The following is an 18,675-nucleotide window of genomic DNA, read 5'->3' as shown; positions in this document are numbered from 1 at the left end:
AGACGGCGAAGCCCGAGGAAGTTCGCAACGAGGGAAATGGAAAAGTGCGCGACGACGTAATTTAATCACGTGTTTCGCTCTCATCTGAATTTGTTTAAATTATGGGAGTGACGTTTAAGAGGGCGGAGAACAACTGCACGAGAGAATTAAAAAGAAACAACGCTTGTTAAGGACGATGTCTCAGTTGCATTGACTGCGAACAACACGTTTCGATTGTGTTTTATCGCACAAGCAACCTTCTTTCCCTTTTACGCTCCACAACCTCGCCGAGTGGAAACCTTGCCCAATTAAGCCGAATTATAGTGAAATTACGCTACCGACGACCCGAACCCATTTTGATCTTGTCACGCGTATAAAAAACGGAAATCTTGCGAATTCAATGAGAATGTGTTCGGCTCTGGTATTGATTTGCTCCTTCGCGGATCGTGTTACGACATGCATGATTGGAATTTCAATTAAACACGAGATTGATTCGAAACCATGTAAGGTTTACATTCTAAACGGAAGGTTCGAGTAACCGTATCCAACAAACGTTATTATGGAACATTTTTTCGATGAAAATTCATTTCGAGAGGAATAGATTTTTTTGGCAAGAATAACTGAACGAGTTTTCGCCGCAACAATAACGTTGATTAACGGTCGGTGGGATATTGAGGAATTACAACATGGGGTCGTTGCATTAAAATAATTATAAAATTGTTATGGATTTATTCGTTTAGCCAAAATCTGAAGAATACTGTATTTTTACAAAATCGTAAGTGATGTGACCTGAATACATCATCGAGCAAAATACAACATTCTGTTGATGCAAGGTTATAATGTTATGTCAACTATGCGATTCAAGGTTACGTCACTATTTTTACCAAGCAGTGTCAAAAGACACTTTAAAATTTTTAATTTTAAATTATTCTCGAAGTTTAATTATTTCTTTGTAACTAATTTTTTGGCTTTTCGTACAATAGTTGTTACATTAATTCAGTGATATCATTTTCCTTCCGCTCATTCTGTATCTCAAAATGTGCATATGGTATATTTATTTCTAACATGAGGTGCCTTTGGACACCTTACGGATTTTATGAGAGTGTCCAATTTTAAACAACTTTACATGTAAATATCAGCACCATTTTACGATGTGATATCAATTATAATCACATTAGAGAATCCCCACTTCAGTTGTAACAGAAAATACGGGAGTTGCTACATAACTTTGATATTCACATGTTTTCTGGCATGTTGCATTTTATGCAGATCGTCGCTGTGATTGAATGAAAAAAATTGAATAACGCCTTTTGCTCTTCTATTCTGGTTCAATCCACATGTATTTTATTTTCATAGATATGTACCTATAAAAATCATGGTAAAACAACTAGGGATCTGTGACAACTGTGTTATTGAATAAGGAAAGAAGTATAAAAATAAAAAGTTAAGAAGATAACAGTTTCTTTATTATCGTCCCTATAGCGGCAAAACATGCTTGATTGCATTTATGTATATCCATATTTTGTAGATTGATGAATTAAACTAGAATTTATAACATGATTAAATAATCTTTAATAAATACGCCTCAATGTGTCAATAAATTGCTCAAATTGAAATCTGTTAGTTTTTCGGATCAATTGAAAAACTGACAATTTGAAATTCCGATAGTTTCGACGATTATTTGAATTTAAACGTTAAGGTGTCAAAAGACACCATATTAATTTCGATCTCCATAGTCTTTTAGGCCATGCTAATTCGATAAGCGAATGTATAATTGGAAAGTACCTAAGTGATTATCACCACGGATTGAGCAAACGTGTAATCCATACGTCACATTCTTGAACTTTCGTCGCGTATGAATTATTGTTCAACTTTAAAGCAGGAACACTTTGAACAGGAGAAAGGAATATTTTAAAACGCTGCACGTATGGGCTCGGATTACATGTATAGACTTGAAGCGAACAGCAGGATTAAGGAAACATACTGGCGGAGCCATAGAAATGATTTGTACGTCATGTGTTTCTTGCGCTGCGCTGAATATTCCTACCTCATGCGACTTATTCACAGGATGAACGCTCTTCACATTGCCACCTGTTCAGCTCGATCCAACATCATTCGACTTATAGGGGAATGTGGGGCAAAACCGGATGTTACAAATGTACCTTCCAGGCTACTAAAAAACCATATGGAACGAACAACATTGGACAGTGTTCGTTTTTCAACGATCTATTAAAACTCACCAGAACATTTTTGTAAATTACACAGGATAAAAATCGTTTGACGTTTCTGGGAGTGATAACCCTTTGATGTACCTATTTAAACAGTCACTGCTACGATAGGATTACCACGTTTTTATAAGTAGACATTTCTGACCGAGCCCAAGTGGAATTATGAGTCTGGTCAGAATAAAAAATTATAAAAGATAAATTGCAAGAGCTATCGTTATAATTATTTGTTCATCCAAATTTAGTAAATATTTTCATAAAATAATTATAGAATACAGTACAAATTCCAACATATATATCTGTATAAAGCAAGAGCGTTTACGAGCAGCAAAGATTTCAATCCCGAGCACCTTGGAGCGTACGGCAAATGGTTAATTCCATAATTTTTGGACGGTCCGTTTGAGCATAATATCATACGTTGGTTGCATTTCGAGGTGTTAGGAGAGTAATAACATTTATGCCCCGCACTTTTTTACGCAATTGAAACTTTATGAAAGCATGACTGACTGAGCGGTTAATTTCTTAGCTCCATTATCGTTGAAGTTGCTCAGTTGTCTGAAAAAGTTGTTTGCTAAATAATTCGAATGCGGCGACGAATTAATTTTTTCGTGCGATACATCCGTCGCGGAACCGACCGAATAGATTCGCAACGAAAGAAATCCAATGTTTTCGGGAAAAACCTGGTCGATATGGTGGTCTACTCAACTGTCGGCGAGATAACCACATTTCCTCCTCCACGTGCGGCTTCATCCGCTATTGCACGCTAGGATCGCAGGGATTCGTGAAGGGCGCACGCGGTCTTCTTCGGAACACACTCAGGATCCTCCAGACTCGGATCTCGAGCAACCACTCGACAATGTTTTCGTCCGAAATCGTCATGCAGCGTGGTTGTAATCCCGTGGCCGTGCGGGAGGGTTACCTTGGAGCGCGGGTGGGGGTGTCTAAGAGGAGAAGGGAGAGCCGGCTCGAAAGTAAAAAGAAAGATGCGAAAGGGTGAAAGGAAGAGGGCGAAGAAAAAGCAGGTGGGGTGGGAGGTGGGGAGATAAAATCGAGAAACTTGCCGGTGGTGGTGTGGCGGGCCAAGGGAGACTGAGGGAGGCTCGGGAAGGTTGAGGGAGGTCGCGGGAGAACGCGAGGGGGGAAAAAGAGGGGGTTGCGAGCGGGTACCTGGTGCGCTCGCGCATACCACCGACGTGGAGGCAGATAGTAGCGTGCGCGCAAAGTTCGTCGCTGAAGAACCAAAGGGTGGTGTTGGTATGAGTGTTGCACGCCGTACACATTCTGACGCGTTCATAGTTCGTCGGGGTAGTCGGTGGTGGTAGGAACGACTTCGGTGGTGGTGGCAGCGGCGGCGGTAGCAGCGGTGGTGGTACTGGTGCTGTGCTGGTGCCGGCGTGGTGGTGGCGTCGGAGGTGGCGGTCGTGCTGGTGGGGGTTGAATGTCGGAGGGCTGCTGAAGTTTCCCTAACGCTCGATGGCGTACCAGTGCGGATCGTGATTCTGTGGGACGTGCAGCGTCGCGACGTTCAGAGGACCGATCGTCGAGGCGCTCACGAGACGGGACGGGACGGGACGGCACGAGACGGCATGGGTCGGGACGGGATGGGTCGGGCCGGGACACGTAACGCCCGCTCGGAGTAGAATTTCATTGGGATAGAGAAGATCGTGATCGGTCATCGTGACGATCGCAACGGGTCATCGGCGACGGTCGTCGTCGGCGTGTCGCGTGATACTACATCGGCTCCGCGCGCGTAGAAAGAGACCAAAGAAGAAACCTCCGAGAATCTCCCGCGCCTGGCAGTCGCTGCGCACGTGTTTACTAATCGTCAAACTGTCTCTGTTCGTTACCCTATACTTGTCAGTCTTCGCGCCGGAAACCGGACGGGGACGGGAAGGTACGAGTCTGTAGACACTGGAAAAGAATTTTTTCGTAGAAGAGGGGAGAAGTTTCTCCGGTGGATCGCACGCGAGATCGTTCTCGTGCTTCCCGCCGGAGAGACTCTCGGTTCCTCTTCGGATATGTTGTATTCTGTATGTAATATATAAATGCGTATATATGTTGGTATATACGTTCGCAAGATAAAATTGCTTAATGGCGAGTAGAACGAGCCTTTCTCTTCTCTTTCTATCTCATCCTTCTCTTTTTTTTTCTCTCCTTCTTTTCTTCATTTTCTCTGTGCATCCTATTAACTCTTATTTTCTCCGGTACCAATCTTCGGACCGCTAAAAGTGTAAACGATCGGGCCACGTCGTTCAACCTCCGCTAAATTAATCATTTGAACGTACAACCGCTCGATTCGGCACCATTTAATCGCCTCTACGCTATTGCACGGGAACGCTGGTAACCGACCGGTCGTTTGTTGCTTTCAACCGGAGAATCGAATTTCGCGAGTTTCGCTTAGAACGGCAAACGTTTGCTCTGTCGAGTCGAGCTACTTGTCGCTGATTCGCGCCGATCTCGCGCCATCGCTGGTCGTCGTTCTTCCAGTGTTCGCGCGAACAATGGAAATGGAAAATAAAGTATTCGTCGTCAGTTGGCATTGCGTTTTTAAATATTCTCCCTGTTGGGAGAAGCGTGGCAAATTATTATCAATAGCGCGGTGAAACATGTTTATTAATCAGTCGGCGATAGTTACAAGCAGGACATCAATAATGCACGCGTTGCTTATGCGGCGACCGTTAATTGAAGTCGGATCGCAATATTCCGCGACGAGTGCAGTCACCGAGACGAGCGGGTAACCGGAAATTTAAAAAAAAAAAAACGGAAATTTATGCGCCCTCGGTGTCATTTTTAATCAAAAATTGGACCGCGAACTGCGAACAACGGACAATTTCGATTGTTCGACTCGCGGCGATTGTTCCCGGGAAAATTGTAAACAGAGCCTGGTACTTGTCCAGTCGGCCTTGCAAAACATGTATCCGTAGTTGCCGATCAATCGCGGTGAGCTTCAACCAGGGATCGAACCTTACCGCTTCGTCCGCGATGTCGCGGAATACTTGGCCAGGTTGAAAGGTTGGGTCACGCATGTTCGTAAAATTTTTGAAATGCCTGGAATGATCCTTCTCGATAGTAGTTATTAGCACGCGCGGGAACCTGGATGTCGTTCTTGATCTTTAGCCGGAGCCGCCGCCGTTCGCGCTGGTCGTCTTTGCCTCTTTAATAAAATGCAAGATCGGTCGGTTGGGAAGGCAGACTTGGCCTCGTGGTAGATCGTTGCGACCGGATCGTAGTTACAGTCTTATCGGGATCTAGGCCCAGCGAGCAGACTCTAAATAGTCGGGTTAGCGCCGGGAGGATCATAAAGAGGTCGACGGTGGACTCATTGTCAGTGGTATTTCCAATTGGCCTGTTGCGATCTCTTGCGTGGAAACCGGTTCGACGACCGGCTCGCCCGCTGACTTGGCTCTCTCCCCTCGGCCCCTTGTCCACGATGATTCCAGTCGCGAGTTGCTGCCTCTCCCGCAGTTTCTGTCCCTTCCTCCTTGCTTTCCTGTCGCGGCCGCTCGTTCTCCCTTATCCTCCCCCCTTTTGGCGAACCTCCGCGGCCTGACTCCTTCGCGTCGGCTACTAGTCTCTACCTTGGGTTTCAGTGGATACGTGCGGGACGTTTTGCTGCTCCTCCGATCGAAGGACGAGCCCGCCGCGCCAAATACCAGCACCGTTCGGCGTTAGAGGGCTCTACCAGGATAGTATCGGCTGCGACCGAGAACCTTCGACACTGCTCGGACCCCGGCGAGTTCGAAGATCATCGTTCAAGCGAACCCAGAAGGAAAGCCCCGGCAGATCTCACGCTCAAGTTCGGACGGTCCTCTTCACGTGGAGAAGGTACGAGCGACAGCGCTGAGGTGTGCGTACCGGAGCTTCCTGACAGTGTCCCGCCGTTGAAACAAACCGGAGTGCCAGGACTACGAGACACCATTCCCGAGGGAAACTCCTTCGGCCTGTAGTCGACGCGCACACTTTCTTCCGAAGAGGAAAGAGGGCGCATCTGCGTTTCTTCCATTGTCTCCAACCGTTAGAAAACAGCTTCGTGTCTCCTACGATCCACGCCAAAGTACATAATACGAAGTATACGCTATGCTACGTGAACTATACTCACCCTGTTAGGCTAAGCTCAGTTATTGATGTTTCGTGTACGTGTGATGCATGTGATCGTTTTAAGCTAATTGTCTCGGTGTCGCTATTTTAACGAAATCTAAGTGTGCCAGTAATCTAAGTGCCAGAAGGACCTCGACTGAAACCCTTGACAGGACTAACCTTTAGTGATCTACGTAAAAAGTAAACCGTTAGGAGAATCTCAACGAAAGTACCGCCGGCGAAGGAAGCTCCACAGGAATCGGTTAGTTTCTGTAAATCGTGGCGGCTGGGCTAAGTCACAAGAAACGGCTTAAAAGCTTGATTAATTGCTCACGGAGGCGGCTCGGTGACCGGTGCACGCCAACCATGCATCGTTCGACTCGCTCCAGAAATAGCCGGACGGACGTCGTTTCCTGCGAAGGAGCCGATTCCCAGGAGCAGGTCTCGCCGATAAGGCATCGGGGACGCGGGCATTAGAGGACGATTATCCAGGGAGACGAAAACGCGGGAGCCGTTTCGTGCCGTTTGAAACCGCTTGGAGCTGTTTGGAGCTGCTTGGAGCACGCGGTGGGATCCGTCGACCGAGGGTGCTCAACGGAGAGAAAAACACAGGGTGGTGGTTCGGTGCGTGGGTGGAGGGGCTGGCGGAGGGAGGGTAGAACGGCTGAGAAAGCTGCCGCGACGTCAGTGTTTGAGCTGTCGTGATTCGGACAACACGTACGCGAGCGGCGCGGCCGGCAAGTGTCGTCAGAGAGGATAGAGGGATCCGATCTTTTCTTCGGAAGACTTTTCGGTTCGGGACCTCCGCTCTCGCCGTGTACCAGGCGTGAGATTGTGCTCGACAGGCGTCGTTGTCGTTGCACGCTCACTCCTAAGTGCGACAAAACTTGCCACGGTGAATCAACGGTGACATCGATTGCGGATATCGTGTTGCTTACGAAAAATCACGATCCGTGATTGCTATCGTTTCGCGTTTTTCCGGTGAACGTGGTCCCAATGGATGATCTCGCGAGTGAACCATATGGGGGGTTAGCGGTCAGTGCATCGAGATAGTTACTCGTCGCGATCTCGATGATCCTGCGCGGACCTTCTAGCAGTGGCGAGCTGAGAAACGTGTCCAGTTTCCCGCCGATCGACGGCGAAAGGACCGACACGTGAACCGCTTCGATTTATCGCATGACTTGCGTCAAGGCCGATCGAGGTTGATTAGGGTCGAGTAGCAGGCTGCCCGCACAGGGCGGACGAGGCTTGTACACACCATGGATTGGTGGATGCAGGTCCGGATTATCTACACTTACCTGTTATGGGGCGTCTTCAAGTTGGCGGCTGTCGGTGGTTCTTTTGGTAAGTCTCGAACACTGCGTATTATTTTTATACTATTGTCGGACAATGTTCGCGTGAATTACTAATATGACATTCAAAGTGTTTGAACGTTTTACGAACCTAATCAGTTTTACTTTCGACGATACGCTTTTACAGTACTTGTTCAATAATTCGTCAATTTCTATATACATGTACAAAATTTAAGTTCACTGCTGTTTTGAACATGACATCATTTTTGAAACGTATATACAAACAGTAGAATCATCCAACCATGATCAGACAAGTCAACCAGGTCTTATTCAGGAGTGCATGAATCGCGTAAATTTTCATATCCGTAAACTAGTTGTCCGTAAGGAAAACTGTTATTGCTGTTTCCCATTCATTTCTCCACGCATAATCATTCCTTAGCCGGTTGCACCACGATCTACAAACAAATTCATATTTGAAGCAGAAAGTGTCGCGAAAATAATAATACGAAAATGTAAAAATATCTGTTTTTTATCTCCGTTAAATTATTGATACAGCATTATCACATTTTATTTAAAATAAGTATTGTTATTGTTGTATGTTATTTAATTAGCTTAGAATGTAGGATACACATTACAAAAGAAAAAGTATTTAAAATTCTTTCGAAAACCCTCCAGACAATTTTCATGTCTGTTGCTGCCTTTTCTTTTTAGATATATATGTATCTATCACAGAAATTTTGAAACACACGGCGAAAGTTTCATTTCAATCGCAATCTCTTCTGTCATTCTAATTTTAGAATCTTGAAAAATTAAATACGTACATACAACATTATGTCGCAAACAAGCCTTTATACAATTAATCCTTCTAGCGTTAAAACGGGTAATTTGCAATAAAGTTGGACACAGATGGGAGTGCATGATAATTGAAGATAACAGAGACGTTTAAACTTCCCGTGCAATATCTTTTATTTTTTATGAATTAGAGAAGCCGGTCATGCGTTGTCGTGCGCACGAAACCTTTCTGTCAATAATCACAGTAACAAGATTCTATGAAAACTGATCGAATTAAGTCGCTTTTATGCATCTGATTAATTCCATTGGGATACTTTTACGCAAGTACATCTCTTGTGGGGATTTTAATACGACTCTTTCTCCAGCAATTCGTAGCTTTCTTTAAATCGCTCGAATCATTTTTGCGCTGATTTGTTACACACGGAACTTCACACGTAATCGCATTTCTCTGCACCGGATACTATACTCGTAACTTTAAATTCGCCAAACATAGAGATCTAAAACAGACGAAAGAAAGCGCGAATCAGGATAAATACGTACATTAAACGGTCTGCCAATTGCAACCTAGCACATTAAATTCCCCAACTACCATAGGAAGCTGGTTTTAAATTTATCGTCGTTGGAAAAAATCTGAACCTTTTCACAAGCGCTTATATATTCGTCACAGTAAAATTTTTGTTCCGCCTTCCTGCATTTCACTCATTATCTGATACACTCTTGTCGGGTCGGAGATAGCATTATATTTGAGATGCTTTCCGCCGGCTATTCTCGGTATGATGCACCGTATTAAATACCACGTTTTTCCTTTCTTAGGAAAAGATCGCGGTGTTTACAGTTCAACTGACACAGTCTGTCCTTTCGCTGGCTCCTTTTCCGCTGGAACGTCTAATTGCATTTCACTGAATTTTTCCGCTTTATGAGGGCTCACACTTTTTGACGACCGGCGCGAATAAAAAGCGGAATAAAGTCGGGAAGAGTCGAACACAGACCGACGTTCAAATTAATCTTGACGGCGGTAGTACGTTTTGTGCTTTATTTATTCGCCGACGAGCTCGTTCCTGGCGAGGAATGGCCGGGAAATAAATTTGCAACAATGGAATCGTGATTTCGAGTGCAGAGGAAATGCTACGAATTAGTGTTTTCGAAACGATCATTCTAGTATTACTCGTTCGATTGGCAGGAACTTGAGCCACTGCACGGAAGCTTTCCCGATAATTGAAAAGCGCGCAGCAAGTTCTGGGGAAAATACTCGTCGGCATTTTTTCGCAGTGATAAACAAGAGATCGGCGAAACGCGATACGGAATTGCCTTAACCTTTTCATTGCTGCAAACGGGGGAACACAAAAGATCGTACTGGGTCAACGACTTCGGTAATGCGTGCGCCACGGTTACGGTTAAATGGAACGGGTAGCATTTTTTCATCGATTACTTCCGGCACATTCTTCAGCTCCCAAAACGGGGGTATCATAGCCGAGCGTGTATAACTCCCCGTTAGCGGTTTGGCCACCGAGCCATTGAAAATAAGAGAGCCAGTTCGACCGTAAATAAAAGCTTTCGTAGATTCGTGAAAACCAGTCAAGAGAGCATCAGTGCCTGTGAAATTTAAAGTGATTTTCACTGTCCCTTTCTCACTCTTTTAGTCCGTGATGTATGCAAATATGAACTAGAATAACGATTCGCAATGTGTCTGTTATTAAACAGCAGAACTTTATTGAACCCCTTAAAGATTGCTTTCAAATATCAAAACAAGTTGTTTATTTTGATCACTAGATTTTCCTCATCGTAAAAATAAAGTCAGCGTTACGATGCACGGCGTTACAACTCATGAAGTTGTAAGTAATCGATATGCGCGTAGTTATTTTATTTTAAAGTATTCATTCAAAGACGTTCTTAAATGTAACATATACAAATGTACAGTATTCTTTATATGTAAATCTCAATGTAAAAAAACAGTGGTTGTTAGTTATACAGAACAAAATTTCTTTTACAGATCTTTTTTATCTCCTAAATTATGACACTTGTTAGCACGTACATGACGTGTGAAGGATTTGTGAACAATCAGATAAGGAAAACCTATAATTGTATATCGTTATGTTAGCAATATTGTTACGCGTTTTTTTTTCTAAAAACCATTTTAGATTTTAAATGTATAATCACCCGCATCACATTTCTTGTGTTCTGAACGTGTCTCACTTCTTTTGTTATATTTTCGTCACACTACACATTTGGGCCTTTCGTCTGACTAAGATAAGATCTGCTTTAATAATTATCGACAAAATTTTCGTGTCAGAAAATCAAATTATATTGAGCGCTTTAGGTGTCCTCAGTCTCAGGCGACCACAATAGGATAATAGCATATAGGCGCTCTCAGTGTCACAAACGTAAAATTTCTAATAAAGACCATCGTAGTGTTCTAATACCGTGATCTAATAAATAGCTAGTGTGGTACTAAAAACTCGTTGAGAATGATTATCGCAGGGTCATGATTCGGTGACCCTCAATTATATTAATTACATGTCCGTGTTCCCAGTCTGAATAACAGATTTCGGGATTTAGCAATCAGTAATGGAGTTTGCGCTGCCTCGCCGCGACGAAACTATTGAAATTGTTGCCGAAGTAAGGAGGACACCGAGAAGCTTGAAGCCCTCGTCGAATCTCAGGCACGATAATCTATTATCGCTTAGCTTGGGTGCATGCCTGGGTCCGGCCGAGAGGGCAGCATACTGCCGCTTAACTTTTCGCCAAACCCAGACCCCCGTCACGTTCACCTGATTGCGCATATTTGTCAATCCGTAGGTGTTCGCAGTGTGCAACCCACGAGATCATATTACCGCTCAGTTAATCGCCAGTTTACCGCCTGAAATTAATTAGTAACCGTGGTAAACCGCGTTTCGTATGCTTCTAAATGCCTATTGCCAGTTCCGACGACCAATCTACCGCAACACACCGCTCGGACCCTGTCCGTGTATCACTAACGCGTGATAAACACAGAATCATAGTAACCCGAGAAAAATACTCTAACTCGGCCGAGTGAAACGCTAATGTCTAGCTTGCGCATTAGCGTTCACTAAAACCAATGTTACGTTTCGATAATCAGGCGACTCTTTTACATATTTTCTACACGTGCTGTACACGAAGTGAAAATTGTTTCTCCAATTTTTGAGACATTCATTTTTAAAAGAAGTCAAATTTTCAAGTTTCTGAATTTTTTCTATTAGATCGTCGCACAGTGAGCAAGAACAAAGCCTCCCCGCAGGATAGAAATGTAAAAAACAAATATTCTTGTATGACGTTATCAGATCATGTCAAATGATTATATGCTTATGTGTATGTACATGTTATATAGTAATTAAGAGAATGTTAATCATTTTTTAGGCGATGCTTAATTAATTTCAACTTCAAGTTAACATAGTACTTTTTCATTTTTTTCACGAGAAAATAAAACATGATTTTTTAACATTTAGATTAAAAAACATCTTGTTTCTATTTTTCTGGCAGCTTTTGAAATTTTACGCTCGTAGAAGTTTTGCTTTTTATTGATCGGATTTAGTATTTTATTAAAATACTGAATCAAGTGCTTTTTTAACACCCTACGAAACGGATATTGTCTCAAAATGAATCAACTTACCGAACAAAGAATATATGCATTTAAAGTTGAAATGTTCGTTACGCGTACATCTATTGATTCAAAAATATTAATTCGTCCTTGGTTGAACGTGCAGTCTTTAACCGGTGACCATGGGACTGGACCCCTAGCAATATAAACGATTGATCGTTTAATCCGATTGATATACACACATGGAAGCTCTAACAAGGTGAAATAGCACATAATAATATATACAAATATATATTACAAGGAATCAGTCATTTTTGTTCGCTTCTTTGATTCTAATTCTTTCGCAGAATATAAAAAGGAATCTATTGCAGATACTTTCTTACACTTTACAAGCAAATAAATAAGAGATTAAAGCAAATAATTCATAAAGTTGCGCGTTTATGTTTCATTGAATCAAAGTATTTCGCAAGTCGACGGACACTGAACAGAAAAAGGTCAATACTGTATCGTAGACAATACCAAATGATGTGTTCGAAATAGTTGATCCGATATTAAAAGATTAATCTAAATTCGTTAAATTATTTTTACCAGGAAGCGGATCAAAATTCCCTTTGACAGAGTTTTTGAGTAACGAACAGTTTGGAAAATAAATCCATTTATAGATTACAAAATGGGATATTGCGTATCAACAAGAAACAATTTTTCTGGAAACAAAATAAATTGCGTCGAAAAATAGCGTGCGTTACAGAATTAATTGTATTGCGGGAAATATTCAAAAGAAATAGGGTAGGCTTCATAAATAAATCCAACACACTGGAGAGATGACTGTACGGTAACAATGGAAACGAGACGCGGGCAGTTGCTTTCAACGTCGATATCGTTTTGCGATAAGTCGCAGCAACTTTCATCGTGTATCGATGCGTAAATATGTCCGGTTGTATCTCTGGTCCGCGACGGTGGAAAATTGAAAGACACATTTCGATTAAAGCACAATTAAACCGGGGATTCATAGGGTGGGAAATTAAATTAACATAAATTAGCATTGAAAGCACGTGCATCTCGCGCCGTTCATTCGCGTTAAATTTTATTTAAGAGCGAGATGCGAAAATAATGTATACAGAATATGCAATTAATGCACGTAATATAGCGCACAGCCGATTGTTCTCAACGCGTGGCGTTCAGTATTTTTACGCCCAGCATTTATAACCGCATTTCGTAAAAATGGCTTCCGAAAATCGTCGTGGAAGCCGGCCGTGGTTCAGACGGGGTGATTTCGTCACAGTGAAAAACCGCAATTAATATTAACTTGAAAATATCCGGTCGGATTTGGCGGTACGATCGTGAAATAATATCAGAACGTACTCGGAAGAGTTACGCATACAATGTCCGTCGAATAATACATCTAGAATCGATAAAGTATACCTTGCGTTAATCTCTATGAACCGTTTCTCTATTTCCGTCCTCGACTCGCGTTCGCCGCTTAAACGGGACCGGGTATTTCCATATTATCCGTTCAACTTATCCGCGGATATCTATTACGGGGACGCATTGATTTTTCACTTTCAGTCAGGATAACGACATCGTGTGACCGCCGCGTTAATTGTTTTACCACCTAAATCGACAACCTGGCTGATGTTGAAAGATAGTTGTCCAGTCCCTGTAGCCACGAATCTTCTCTTCTTCTTTTACTCTTCCTATGAATAAAGAATTTTCAATTTGCGCGCGCGGGTAGGGAATTGCTGAACTTAGGCGGCGGTCGAATATTTTACACGATAATAAAAGCATGAATAGCGCGGTGGTGCGGAGGGCCGGACGAAAGTGAAATTGGATGAAGAAGTCGCGGGGTACCGAATCGATAACCGGGGCTGCCGTTCTTCATCCCGACGCATTAATCTTCGTGGAACAGTACGGACCGACCAGGTGAACCGGGTTATTAAAATGCAGTAACTTTTTGCCATGGCCCAGGTCATCGGGTGAAATTGTTTGCACAGATAAGCCCCGTGACCAATCGACGGTCGAAACTGTCGATGTGCTTTAATATTCGCAAATCTGCGGAATGATCATTGCGTCGCCGCCACGCCACACGCTTCGTGCATCGCTGGCTACAAACAAAGCGTAACGCGCGACCTGAAAACGGTCCTTCCGTCGTATTTGACTCGCTCGCATTATGCGGGTCGCTCGTGTATCGCCAAACCACTACACTATGCATGTATGTACATATTTTACCGGCAAGCACGTGCCTGAAATGACCGACACCATAGAAAAATCGTAAAGCACGACGCAGTCAGATGTCCAAACGGACACATGCCATTCTTACGATTTATAAGCGGAAAATTTCGAAAATCACCAGCCAGTTACATTGATTAAGAAAATTAGAGAATGCGGATAAGAGGACGTTTACATGACTATAATGCTAGATTAAACCTTTAGTGATTTTTTCGATAGCGTTGTTCGTGAATAGTCTTGTCCTTAGATTGATCTAAAGCGATGTCAAAAAGTGTTCCGGTAATGTTTTGAAACGGTCTAACATTCTTTTAAACTAGGCCAAACAATAAAAACTTTTAGGAATTTTATGGGGTCTAGTTTACTAATCAATATCTTAAAAATTTTTTGGCAAAAGTTTTTGTATAAATTGCCCAGTAATTTAATTGCACTAAAAAAATTTGAAATTGTAGTTTGGTCGCATTTTAAAAAAGTTATTTTGTTTTAAAATTGCCTGCATTAGTTGAAAGATATTGAAGCTACAAAAACATTAATAGCTCACATAATAACTTGATAATCGCAGATAATACTGTATTGTTTTTACCGTTTTGAGATTGATCTACTCATTTTCGTCATGAATGCATAAAATTCGCAGTCTAATAAATTCTGTATTCGAGTAGAATTTAGCGCGAAATTATATTTGCACGGATTTCATGAAACAAAAATAACGAGTTTCGGAAGCACCATAATTACCAGTAGTGTAGTTATATCCTCCAACGAAGAACGTCGAAGTGCAAAAGGACTAGAATCGAGCACATCGATTTAGTTCTGTAATCATGCGCGATTAAACGATTACCCAGGAATCCCTATATTGACAGCGACTGAACACGCGATTTCGGCGATAAAGTCGCGAAGAATGCACAATGATTTTACCGAAGGAATCCGGCAATGTACATATTAGCGATCGCGGATAAATTAATCAAGTTGCGTTTATTTTCAACGTGATTAAATTTTGAAAACTCCCCATTCGGCTGATGGGCATTGATTGTCGTCTGAAGTCCGCTTTCTCTGCCATTAATTGAATTTCCATGAATGAAATTGTCGGCTTGCGCAGACGGCATCGATGAAAATATTATTCCACGGATTATATGAATTTCTCTATTGACAAGAAATTTATGATAGTGGTTGCCCCATCCTACAATCGACACATTCCAAGCACACCGACACCTGGAAATTCGAGACTGCAATTTATCACAGGTGCCGGTTAAAATATTTTCAATAGTTGAGTAAATTTCGCAATTATAGAAAAAGAAAGGTTTTATGCATCAATATACACCTCTCCCTGATTCTTACATGTCGATATAACATTTCTATATAACATTTCCATTTTTCGCACAACGAAAAAGAAACGCGTGTTCATGTGACACACTGTTTCCGTGTGTAGCTGTCGAAGAAAAAAACAATTCATCATCGTGTGGTGCAGCATACAACTACGCGCTGAGGAGATCATGGCCTCGAATAGAAAATGCGCACAGAAGAACGACCAGAGTACATATACGTTTAAATCCGGCAATCGATGCGACTGTCATTCGAGAAACTGCACATCGGGATGTTTTGTTCTCGGGCTTAAAGGAATGCATGCGGCAATCCGGTCAGTAAATGTAGGGCAAATGCGCGGAATATGAAACTGAACGTAATATGAAACGCCGTAAAATTCTCAGAAATTGACGAACTCGAACACATTTACTATTGCATCTTCATATGAAAACAGAGAATTCTTTGGAACTTATTTAGCTTCTTTATTTTAACATAGATGTCACATCGTGGTATCAATCATGAAACATGCTATCATTTCTTTAATTGGGACTCTGTCTCGACAATGGTAACTATTACCATATAATTGTCCAGCATGCCCGTTTTTAAATTATTAAAGTAAATTTAACTAGTTAAAAGTCTCTGCAGAAAGTAGATGTCTCCTTTCTGTAAATTCTCTTTAAATTTTTGTCTCATTGCAACAATGATCGTTTCTGTGTTAATTGAAAGTCATAGAGTGATATTAGACTTGATATTAAAATAGAAACCGACAAATCTTGTTATACTTATCGGTGCAAGATACAATACAACAGCAAGTACACAATATACAATAAGTGTTCATTTCATATTACTTATATACCTAACGTATAAGAAGACACATGCAGTATCTTCCAATCTGAAATTTCAGGTTTCTTAACAAACATTGCAATTATATTTTCGAAAGCTATCAGTTAGCGATTGTTAACTACAATCATCGTTACACGTTACATGGGATCGCTGTAACGTTATATCGAGCAATCAGCTACAAGATATTTAATATCTAACGTAACATAATATCAATTAACTTGCACGTATCGTTCAATATTGAAGCACCAAATATAAACGACTCTGCGTAAAGTTTCCGCGCTATATCAATAGAATGCAACAGAAAATTTCACAAGCGATGCACCAACACAACTTCAGTATCCAAAGTAAAGTTTCTTCCATGTTCTCTTAATTTAATTAAGGTGAGAAAAATATTCCCTTAATTTAAACTTCTGTAAAATGGATTTTTTTTTCGTTGCTTCGAAGCAAGGTGCATACCTGCCATCCCAACAGTCAGAAGTACTTTTAAAAATTTTAGCTAATGGTGACGGCGCAGATTGTCGGGAACGAGCCATTCTTCTGTGCGAGTTACATTTCTTTGAGGATTTCGTAGCGCAAGTATAACCGAGCTGCGTGATTTACCACGGAGTAATGAGTAATTCATAGATCTCAATACTGGTTATACACTAGCTGCATTAGCCCGACACCGTTCGAGGGCAGAGACTAATCGTTATTGATTACGGAGATGTTGTTAATCTGTTCGCGTCGAAAGCACGCAAATTTGTGTAATTTCGACGAAATATGCTGCTCTCGAAGTTTTTACCTAATCGTTCTTACGTTTCCGCGACCGAACAAACGCTGATGGACAAGTACTTCATCATTTCGCTGTGATTGTCGTTCGTCGCTGCCCGCTTTGTACGATTGCCGACAAATATGCGACAAATATACCGATAGACGCTTGCCGAGTTTGAATATCGATAGTTAAAACATTCTACTTAACGTTAAATATTCAGCGCAGATTATGCGTTAATAATTGACGTTTCATTTTTAATGGTTAGAACGTTAATCGGATCTCTATGCACTATGTCGAGGACGAATTATTATTTTGCACTGTGTGCGCGTTTCGTAAATATTAAATAACAATTAACTATTTTTAATACTTTGAATGTTAACGAACAAGTTGCTTTCTTCTCGCGAGAATTTTTACGTGGGAGGAAATCCTGTTGAATTCATTGATTCTACGTAAGGAGGGTGGAAATGAATTCATGGATCAGGTTCTTGGTTTCCTATTTATATCGCTCACCTTTAATTTCAGGTTGAAGGCTATCCAATATCAGACATGTTGTTATACGCGCGGACTATTTTATAAATTCAAATTATTTAGTAACAAACTCTTGCAATCTTTCGAGAAAGTATCCAATTCTCACTGAATAATGCAGTGAGACATGTTCTACACATATGTATAAATACATACTATGTAATGCGATGATTTTTGAACAAGTATTTTATTGTTTACCGTTCTCTTCCGTGAGTAGGATTGACGTGAAATTTAAATCTGATATATCTCTGTTAGTTTTAACAATGAGATTGCGGTCGTATTAAGTTCATATACATATACGTACCATGCTGATCGGAATTAATTTTTGTTGAACAAACAGTAAAAAGTAACATTCAAGATTAGGTAAGATAAACAAAATTTATTAATTAGTATTAAAAATTTATATATACATATGTATATAACGTAATAATATGTTTTAACTTTATGTAAAAATAAAAAAATAAATAAATAGCTTTGTTGGCTGAGCATAGACATACGTCCCCAAATGTTTAAGTAGCACAATGCGTTTCTATTAGCGTCGTAATTAGCAAAAGGACAAGTAGCTTGATTTTCAATTAATCGCCGAAGAAGTTACACAAGAAGAACAGTATTTAGAAGAACATCTATTTATTTTGCATTATTCTAGGTACAGAAACAGAATCCACATGGCGGGCACCTCCGGTCTTAGATAAATTAGCTACAGTCACTTCATCACTGATATCTTTTTGATGAAACAACTAGGAAGTTTTGTTTTGAGTGATAATAGAATCTTTCTCATTCTCGAAGAGGAAGTTTCAGCTTTCTTTCAAACGCCCTCGAGGCACGGTTGCCTTGGAAATTGACGAACCCAACGACAGCATGTATTTGCTTTTGCTATTATATTTGTGTTTCGACGAGGACAGTCTTCTTTGCCGCCGGAAGGCTCGTGTAGACCGGTATTAACCCTTTGACTGTGAAAAGCGAACCTACACGCCTTTAGAAAGTTTCACCAACCTTACTGACGAAAGGCCCATACACGTTATACAAGGTGTCTAGAAATACGTTGAGCATTCCTTCAGTTGTTGCTTCAAATGAAAAGCAACACTTTCTGTATAAATCTTACATAATTCCTAGCTG

General features: G+C 41.4%; 1 protein-coding gene across 1 annotated transcript in view; it reads left to right on the top strand.

The window, feature by feature from the left end:
- Positions 1-7,503: 7,503 nt before the first annotated feature.
- Positions 7,504-18,675, top strand: part of LOC144475690 (putative receptor-type tyrosine-protein phosphatase mosPTP-1) — a 784,928-nt gene continuing 773,756 nt past the window's right edge. The window contains exon 1 of the mRNA XM_078191827.1: positions 7,504-7,625. Coding sequence (XP_078047953.1) covers positions 7,541-7,625 — 85 coding nt within the window. The 5' untranslated portion in view covers positions 7,504-7,540. The remainder of the gene's footprint in view (positions 7,626-18,675) is intronic.

This window comes from Augochlora pura, chromosome 10 (genome assembly GCF_028453695.1).
Source record: "Augochlora pura isolate Apur16 chromosome 10, APUR_v2.2.1, whole genome shotgun sequence".
Classification (NCBI taxonomy): domain Eukaryota; kingdom Metazoa; phylum Arthropoda; class Insecta; order Hymenoptera; family Halictidae; genus Augochlora; species Augochlora pura.
Note: the sequence above shows the minus strand (reverse complement) of the source record. Positions and strands in the feature narration are given on the sequence as shown.